This window comes from Mus caroli, unplaced genomic scaffold, assembly GCF_978045245.1.
Source record: "Mus caroli unplaced genomic scaffold, Mus_caroli_1 scaffold_16, whole genome shotgun sequence".
Lineage (NCBI taxonomy): Eukaryota > Metazoa > Chordata > Mammalia > Rodentia > Muridae > Mus > Mus caroli.
This window is the reverse complement of record NW_028227271.1, coordinates 43,295,683-43,305,233: the sequence shown is the minus strand read 5'-3', so window position 1 is coordinate 43,305,233 and position 9,551 is coordinate 43,295,683. Positions and strand designations below refer to the sequence as shown.

The following is a 9,551-nucleotide window of genomic DNA, read 5'->3' as shown; positions in this document are numbered from 1 at the left end:
CTGTCCTCCAAGTCTGTGGTCTGTTCTCCTTTCTCTCCTCCATCTCACTATAGGAACAGTGGGATTATAGATACATGCCACTTATGTATTGCATCCTTCTTATTTATTTATTTTATTGCAGAGTCTAGGTATCAGCTGAGGTTGTGACACTTGTGGGGTAAGAGCTTTCTCATTACATATTTGCCCTGTCCTAGGCTGTATATTCTTTAAGAACAGGGACCATGTATTGTTTGTCTTTGAGATCATCACTAACAAAATTGACCTCTCAATTTTTCTAATCTTCCAATTAGAATTTGTTGGTTATAAAAAAATTAATGAATGAAATGATTCTTCATATTTAAAGCCTGAGTCAGTATTTTAACATCTAAGTAAGAGATGAAAAAAGAGCCCCCTCTGAACAAAGGCACTGAAGGATCAGTGGTCACAGGGAGACATAGTTTATTTGGGGACCATGAGCATTGGGGTTTTGGTGGGGTACACAGTAAAGAGGCAGGGTGGTTTTGAGTTGAGGGTCCTAGTTCTGCCTCAGGGTTCAACTCTTCAGACCTCAGTCTCAGGCTCCACTGAGGCCTGAAGAGAACAAAATACTGGCTCAGCTCTGAAGATGTTTTGCTGTTTTGATTTTTTCCAGTTGAGTTACTTCAGACAATGAATTGATTTAGACACACTCTGATGCCATCCATCAGATTATATTTGTAAAATATAAAAACACAGCCAGAACCCTTAGTGTAGTATTTTCTAACTTACTGCTAGGGTAGGCACAGACCCTTCCAAGCTAAGATAGATTTGGTTAGAGCTTCAAGCTGCATGTATACACAATGCTGGAAGAGGAAGAAACGCTTGGGAGCTATGAGACAGCCCAACAGAGATTGGTTTTTACCTTTATATCCTTAGGATCTAAACCTGAGCCTCTTCCTCTTTCCAGACACCATATCCCAGGCCTGGAATAACATCCTCCTGGATCTGCAGCTACCTTAGATGCACAAATGAAAGGCATGCTTTAAACAAATTTTTACTTGACCTTTATTAAGTCCAGAGAAAATGAAGTTATCTTACATTGGGAAGAATGGGTATTGTACCTGTCTTGAACCCTTTCCAAGAACACTTTCTTGTGTCTGCAGCCACATTAGCCGCCTAGACAAAGAAGTGGCTTCATTGACTCAGCAAGTTGCCACAGGGCCTTTCCACACCGACCTTGGTGAAGCAATTAGCCAGTGTACAGCTCTGGAAATATTAAGAACCCAAAACCCCAAACACAGCTCAGGAGAGCCTAACCTTCTACTATAACCTCCACAGGGTCGCTGATCCCTGACTCAAATGTGAAGGGCGGCAGGGCAGTATAGCGGCAGCTGTAGTTGCCTGCATGTTGGGGACCGACGAAGAGCAGCTTCAGGTAAGCTGAGGTGCTTCTTGTGGAAGCCACCGCGAAGGGTGTTTTAAAGCCCTCACGTACCAGCTCCATGCTGACCCTAGGCACATGGCCGTGGCATCGAAAGATGGCTTCCTGACCCAGATGTACTGTGCTTTTCCACAGAGCTTCCAGCCTTGGCTTGGGTGGTGGCCCTGTAAAGGAGGATGGTAATGACGTTGTGGCATCTCCGGCCAGAGCAGTCCCTATGTTGGATCTGCTCTAGGTACTTCTTTTATGCCATCACTCTGAGTGACACAGCTCCCTCTCCTGCCTTGTGTCATAAGTGCTGGTGTGGGAACATCTGCATCTCATCTAGGTATTTAACATCCAAAGTCACAAGGGTTGTGGGATCTCTCTGGCCTTGGCCTGTCCCATGGGGTATTTCAAAGGGTACCCAAAGTTTTGAAGCTGTGAAGAGTCCTTTCAGAAAAGTACTTCTGGCAGAAGCACAGTTTAAAAGTCTGAGGTCAGAACTTAGGTCTGGGCCAGACTTCTGATCCAATAACCCCACGACCTTTAGAGTTCTATAAAAATCAGATATTAACTCAAAGGTAGTCAATGGTATGAGTGGCTCTGAGATACAGGCATCATCGGGAAACTGAGGCATGGGAAGGTGCATTTGAACATATACACAACCCCCTTGGATCCTAATACCATTGAACTCCTTTGGACCAGTGGCCTTCCAGCTCAAAGGTTGGGAATCAAACCAGATTTGCATGTTTCACATTTGGGGAAGGCCTCTTCAAGGTTCTCAAAGCCCAATACTTCATTAAGGTATAACCCGGAAAGGATGGCTCCTCACAGATCATAACACAGGAATACTGGTCCCTATGTAAGTAACCCTCTGTTCCTCCCACCCTCGTGGTGGCCACTTTTAGCTCACCATTCACCCGCAGCTCCACAGGCTCACTGGAAGAAGATCCTGAGAATGGCGGTGCCTGTTCCATGTAGATACAGCTGTAGTTTCCAGAGTCTATTGTTGAGATATCGTGCAGCTCAAAGACAGCTTCGGTCCCAGACGAATTCTGCGTTTGTACCACAACTAAATCCGGTTTGCCCTGGCGTTGCAGGCCAAAGCGCAGGCCGGATACGGGTGCAGTACATCGAAGTTGCACGGTTGAACCAGGCTCAAGGTCCCTACTCGATGGCTCTGCAGTAAGTACCGGGGCTTGTAGAGTCTCTGTGAAGGAGAAAACATGTTGGCTCAGCCTGAAGACATGGCAGGGGCCCTGTACATGTTCCAGCCTGTGCTCCAGCTAAGCATTCTGCTTAAAGTGACCTCCCTACTCCCTCTTTTGCCTGCTTCTGAAGGGCACCATAAGGCAGCATTGCTTAATACCATGCCATCCCTTCAACATCCCAGCCCTGCCAGTCTGTTGACAGCCAGCAAGTCCACTTCGTTCCTGCTAGGATACAGGGAGGGGTGGAGCCCCATTGAAGTCTGGGCCAGACGTTTTGGTGACCCAATTCTTTCCAGGGTTCCAGGTTGCTGTATTAATTGTCCTACTTAAAGCTTGGGAAGCCAACGCTAAATAGGCTCAATACGTTCATATTTGGAGGTTCTGTTTTGGGATCCCCATTCTGCTCACTTCAGACCATCATCTTTGCCTTTCAAAGGTCACCCTGTTAGGAAACTTACCATCACTCCACATTAACTCTATGGGCTTGCTGTCCTCTGACCAAACGTGCATGTATTTGTGCATCCGGTAGCGGCAGGTAAAAGGACCTGGGTTATCCAGTTCCTTCAAGTTCACATAGTACAGGATAGCATCTCTGGTGGGGCTAAACCCATGAATTTTCAGCACCTTCCCTCCTTGCCTGAGTTGGAATTCAGCTGCATTCCGAGGAGCTTTGCAGGCAAGGGTCTCATATGTCTTCTGGGGGTAGATCATTAGGTAGTTTCCCATCAAACACAGAGTGGGTGGAGCCTGTGAGGCTGCAAGCCAGGGAAGAGCACTGAGTGAGGAGTCCAGGATACTCTGCTTTGTAGGGTCGCACTGAGAGCTTCCCTCTGTTCAGCCCCCAAACTTCTGACATTCTGTGACAGCTCAGGAGCAACTGGCTTATCTTTGGACACTACGTGTCAGGTCTTACACAAAGCTTTTCAGTATTGGGCTTTAACACTCACCATACATCTTGATGGTCACAATATCACTGGGCTCAGAGGGTTCACCTGCTGCATGGGTTAGGTAGCTGCAGCTGTAGTTGCCAGGCTTGTAGATTAGAAAGCCAGCTGTTCCCTTGTGCTGGACATCAGGTTTCTGGAAGCCATCCACTCCTTCCTGCCTCAGCAGGTAGGTCACACCCCGCAGTGCAACCTGGCACATCACGTATACAGGCAGGCCACCAGGTGTGATCCAGTCGACTGGATCAGCATGAGCTGAGGGCCGAGGCAAGGGCTCTGTGGGTGGGAGAGGGGATATAGGTGAGTGCCTCAGTCTTATTGCGGGAGACTCTGAGATTATACACTCTAGATTCAGAAAATAGAAGGAGTCAGGGCCAGCCAGAGCAAGGGAAGTGGGGTTGAGCAAGAGAAAGGGTACAGAATACTATTCTGTGACGGGTGGGTCCCAAGAACTCAATGGAATTCACCACTTACAAGCCTCTAGGGACCAAATAAACATGTCCGCTTGATAGAGGATTGAACTGAAGCAAAGAGATAGCAGGTCAGGTGGATCGAAGCTTCTCCGTCTCCTTTCCCCGACTGCCTCCTGACCCAGTTATCACCTTGCTTACCTTTCCCTGTCACCTCCACAGCATTGCTTAGCATGGTCCACTTGTTCAGCGCTGGCAAGTGGATGTCAACAGGGGGCTCCACGCCACATCTGCAGCGGTAGATGCCACTGTTGTTACTTGTAATGGCCCCGAGGGAAAAGCGGTATGACAGCACCTGTGTCTCAAGTCGGACTAGACTCTGGAACCACCCGTTCTGGATCAGCTCGAAGACCTTAGTTGGCAAATCAACTGCACACACCAGGGTCAGGTTTGCCCAGGGTTCCAACAGGGACTGAGGCTCTGCCCATAGTTTAGGTTCACTGCCAGAATCTGGAAAGCAAAGGAGTCAGGGTTAGCTTGCAGCTTTTAGAAAAATGGGGTTCCCCGTAACCCATAGGCCATTGCTCAACTTACCGAGCATTAGAGTATTCACTGGGCCCAGAGTGAACCCTGTAGAGATAACAGTGTGTGAGTCTCCATTCATACCACACCTGCCCCAAAAGTTCTAGATCTCAGGACATCTCACCCCAGAGCATCAGTACAGTAGCCCACAGAGACATGGCAGGTCTTCAGTTCAGCAGGAGTGTCTGTAGGGAGCATCCGCGGTGGCAAATTAATCTGAGGCCCTGACCTTGTACTTTGTTTGCCCTTCCTGGAAGGTAGGGGCAGAGAGGCAGCTGCTTGGCATGGGAACAGCGGGGATTCAGCAATAATGCTAATCAATAATAATGCGTAATTATCAAGGCAAACTGATAATAACAGTAAAACCCTTTTATCCTGTCCTGACAAGAGCCAGGTGTGAACACATGTCAGATCTGTCACTGACCCATGGGGACACTCTCACCCAAAGAATGAATCCTCCTTTATCACTTTGGAAGGTTCCAGAGAGGCTGGCTGTTCTTGCTGCTCTGTAGACTTCCCGAGGAGGCAGAGTGGAGTAAACACCTGGGAGGGGGCTCCTGCAAGGCCTAATACTTGTCAGTGGACCCTTATGGCTCTCCAGCAAAGCCTCTTCCATAAGGAACTGACAGTGTGTCTCCTAGATGGCCATGCCTTCCTATTTCCATGTGTCCTCAACTGAGAGGACAATGACAAGCAGGCTGGCATTGCCACTCTAAGACACTGCAGCCTGCATGGGCACCTGATGAGGGCTTAATTCTGCACTCCCTGCTTCCTCCAGAAATCTCTTGTTAAGTCAGTATCCTTCTTCCAAGTGATGATATCTAAGGGCCAGCTGAAACTCAGCATTGGCTTGACTCACACCCATCGCAGTAGGATTTTCTAAGCTGAGCTTATTTTCCCTGGTGGTTGAACTGGTGCCTCAAATCACGATTGAAACCTCTGCAGTTTAAGTTGGTTTTCTTTATTTTTCTGAGTCTTTTTGTCCTTTTTGTTATATTAAAGCTATTCATTTCTTCCTCTCTGGGTTCTAATATCTCTTCTCAGATTCTCTTGCTCCTTCTCTAGAATTATCAAGTAGGAAACAGCTCATACTTTTTTAAATATATGTCCTTATTTCATGAGGACCCCCAACACATCCTAAAATACACATAGAGGAACAATCAAAATTGAAGTGAAAGAAAATAGTGAACTTTTTTTCTGCGTAGTGTTCATTTCTCTCATTTTATTTAGAGAACCTGCTATGTATAGGTACCAGGCTTACAATCTGATAAAAATACATTAATATAAAATTTCAGTCACAGCAATGAAATTTCTATAAGTTTTGCCTTTGGACTCATGGTTTTTTGCCATCATTACATGAGGAACAAGTTGGAAACTTTTAATGAAATTAATTTACTTTCTCTGTTACTGGAGGAGTAGCAAAAATACCTTGATACTTTCAGAAGAGGCGGCAGTAAAGTTGCAAAGGTAAGTGAGTGATTGTTGGGTTTTTGTTAAGTATTCAAGCATATGCCAGGTAATCCCACCTAGAAGGGAAAGTGAATCAGAAATCATACTCCCACAATATCATTCTAAGAGGACTTCTACCTGTTCTTCCCCTGGGAGAAGTGCATGTGGCTCAGGTTAGGACAGACTGATGCCTCTTCTGTATCCCTTCCCAAAGATTCTAAGGAGTTACTCAGTGAGCCAAGGAGCCATGACAAATCAGATATAAGCACACACAATGGGACCAGTACTAACTGCTGGCATTCAGGAATGGTATATCAAGTTTCCACACACCTGCTTAAAATAGCAGAAGGGTATTCCTCAAAGTTCTAGAAGTCCAGTATATGAAATCAAGAGGTTTGGAAGGTCCTGGTTTGTTCTTGCCTGTTTTTAGGACTTCCGGGATGTTGGGAATCTTTGGCAATGCTTAGCTTGTATGTACCTCACTTTGTTGTTTGAGCCTGTTCTTGGTATCTATTTTCTTCTCTGTGACTAAATTTCTCTCTTCCTATGAGCACACCTATATCTGGCTTAGGTTCCATTTGACCTACTATTGAAGGCATCTGTAGAGACACTATTTCTCTTCCTGGTCACAGTCACAACTATGAGGATTAGAAGTATAGGACCTATAGAGAGCAGAGGTCAGCACACAACAGCTGTCTAGGGAGTTGAAGAAGCTGGAGCTGGACAGAAGATAAGAATGGACCTGATGCTAAGGGTCTCTTGGCTCACAGATGATAGAACAAGTTTCTCAGATTTCTAGTGTGCACCTGGAATGTCTTTTCTCTGTATGTGAGAAATTGTCCACAAAGAATGATGCCTTGGGTTGGTGCATTGGAGAGAGTAAGTCACTAACGACAATTCTGAAGAGCACTCCAGCTTACTTTAAAAGTATCATATCCAAAACTCAGGAAGCAGAGACAGGTAATCTCTGTGGGCTGGAGGCCAGTCATCGAGAGTTTCAAGTCAGCCATCCAGAACTACATAGTGAGATGTCTCAAAAATAATCCTAATTTTTTTTTGGTCTGTGTGAGCAAGAAGGGAGACTTTGAAAGTTTGATCCACCTCTGAAATTTGATATTTTGATCTATCCCTGTAATTTGGAATTGACCACCCCAGCGCACAACTTCTACTCTGTCTTCTGTTTATCAAACAACATATTTTTTTCATGTTCTCTCTTTTCCATCACAAATGATATACAAATAAACAATTATTTCCTGAGTCTTGCTTATATTCCAATAGTTCTCTTAAGTACCACAACATTAATAACTAAACCAGGGGAGAGCTGTACATGAGCCATCTAACCTTCAAAGCATTTATATTTAGTCATTACTTTAGCCTGCCAAAGGCCCTTTGGAAGTGATGCTATAAACCTCTCCATCATTCAGTAAAATGACCCAATACTGGAAGGAACCATATGTGGTTCTGCTGGATCCCTAAGTTTTAGTTCCCACATATCCTGCTTAGCCAGAAGTTCAGTGCTCTACCTTCTAGTGGAAGTCCCTTGGGGTGTGTGTGTGTGTGTGTGTGTGTGTGTGTGTGCAGAAGTCCTGCAGATTGGCAAGAGAAACAGTGCTCATCCCAGATATTCAGTTTATTATCTATACCATGGGCCCTATGTCCGCCGAAGACACAGTTGCCTATAGTACCTAGGATCTTACTCCCCATGTTCCCTCAAGACCTTCCCCTATGGAAAACTTTCTAGGTCACGGTATATGTAATTGTCCTCATTCTGACATCATGACCCTACTTAGCTGGATGTGTTCTGGGTTGAGTCCATCCTTGGCACAAGGGGAATGCAATGTTTCCTCATACTCTCCAGTTTCCCCCTTCCTGCTTTGTAGGTTTGTCCTTCAAACACTTTTCAGAATTCATTTATACCTCAATCGTTTTCCTCTTACTTAAACCAACGTAACCATAAATGAACTAGAATCTTCTTTTGAGCCACACTTGTCAAGATCAAGCATCCGAGAATTCTTGCAGGCATGTATTGTGGGAGAGTTCATGCTTACTTTTGCAGGGCACCTCTTATCCCTGTCTGAGAAATGACTTGGTGATGTCACCTGTAAAGCAAAGCAAAGAGAGAAGTCCATGGTGGGAGTGGGTGGGTAGGGGAGCAGGGCGGGAGGGGGGTATAGGGATAGCATTTGAAATGTAAATGAAGAAAATATCTAATAAAAAAATTGAAAAAAACGAGAAAATAGCCATTTCCAAATTCCTTGATGGTTAAGAACTGGTTCCTTTTGATGTTCTTGTCTTCTGTCTCCTGCCTTATCACCATTTCTTTACTGTCTACACACATGAACTCAAATCCTTGTTACATGTACATGAGGGAGTTCCAATACCTGCCTCAAACTTCGGATGGCTTTTTAAAGGTCAGTTCATGCCGGTTCTCTAGCTCACAGCCCTCCCTTTCCACCATCTTTTAATTTCCATATTTGTTTCCATTTTCTGAAATACACCATTATGAAAATGTTTCTAATGCCTATATAAGAAATATCAGGGGAGCACAGACCCATCCATCTCCATTGCGTGAGTACAATATAAGTTATTACTCTCCCTAAATTTCCCTCTTCAGTCCCAAAAATGGAAAATTTCATACCTTTATTATATGGCAGCCTAGTGCTATTTACAGAAATCCAGTTCTTCTCTTTGGCCATTCTCTTCTGCTTCTCCTTTCCTTCAAACTCTATAATTCAACCATTGATTCAGTCATGTCGGATGCTCAACAGAGAAATGGAATGGGTTTGAAAACCACTTTGCCGTTGCTGCATATACAGAAACCCTTTCTCCATTACCCCTTTCACCCTAGATAGTGGTTTGAAGCTTCTATTTCTGGGTTAACCCAAGGCTCTCCCTACATTTATGAGTCACTTCTATATCCTAACTGTTGATTTATCAGCACTGGGAATCAATCATAGGGACTGGAGCATACTAGGAATATCTTCTGCTACTGAGACATATCCCCTGCCCAGGCAAGCCTGGAATTTGCTCTCTTTCTGCTTCACCCTCCCAAGGAGCTGGGATCCAGATTGTACCATAAGATCTGGCTATACTCAGTTTTATAAAGGCAGACACCTAGGAAAAATGCTTAAGTCCTCTTACTCTTAAGGTCTCTTTACTTCATTACCTGCTGGTAGAAGCAGAAGGTGATGAAAAATGCATTATTTTCTATGGTTTAGAGCAAACCCTAAAGCCCTCAGGACTTCAGACAATGGGTAAGAGGCATGATTAGAGTGAGGTGCTGGCCCTCTGAGTGTACATTTTCTTCCTGTTCCTCGACTTTAGAGCAATGCTGAGCCAGGTGACTGTCCTAGGGCTAAGCTCTGTCCAAACACTTACTAAACACTGATAACAGATAAGAAGGGAGCCTAAAAGTCCTGCCAGAAAAACTCAGGAAAGATTTGCACACATAACTTTGGCAACGGTTTTGAACATCTGACACTAAGCTGACACTTGCAACCCACCCCCACCAATCATTGGCAGGCATAGCCTTTCTGTGAGGCCTGTTGAGTAATTTATCCTTTATCCTTCATTT

General features: G+C 44.9%; 1 protein-coding gene across 1 annotated transcript; it reads right to left on the bottom strand.

Moving 5' to 3' along the window:
* Positions 1–999: 999 nt before the first annotated feature.
* On the bottom strand, positions 1,000–4,748 carry A1bg (alpha-1-B glycoprotein). The gene is made up of 7 exons (XM_021184335.2): positions 4,653–4,748; positions 4,541–4,576; positions 4,148–4,456; positions 3,540–3,812; positions 3,051–3,347; positions 2,295–2,591; positions 1,000–1,563 (listed from the first exon to the last, which is right to left on the bottom strand). The coding sequence occupies exons 1-7, from the start codon at positions 4,684–4,686 to the stop codon at positions 1,271–1,273; spliced, it is 1,539 nt and encodes a 512-aa protein (XP_021039994.1). The 5' UTR covers positions 4,687–4,748; the 3' UTR covers positions 1,000–1,270.
* Between the last annotated feature and the right edge of the window lie 4,803 nt (positions 4,749–9,551).

Bases quoted from the DNA above. Each gene is read 5' to 3' on its own strand.
- A1bg (XM_021184335.2), bottom strand. From the start codon at position 4,686: ATGTCTCTGTGGGCTACTGTACTGATGCTCTGGG. The intron at 3,813-4,147 runs GTAAGCAAGGTG...TCCCACCCACAG, and splicing joins TGTGGAGGTGACAGGGAAAG to AGCCCTTGCCTCGGCCCTCA. The intron at 1,564-2,294 runs GTGAGCTAAAAG...CCTCCTTTACAG, and splicing joins TGTGGAGCTGCGGGTGAATG to GGCCACCACCCAAGCCAAGG.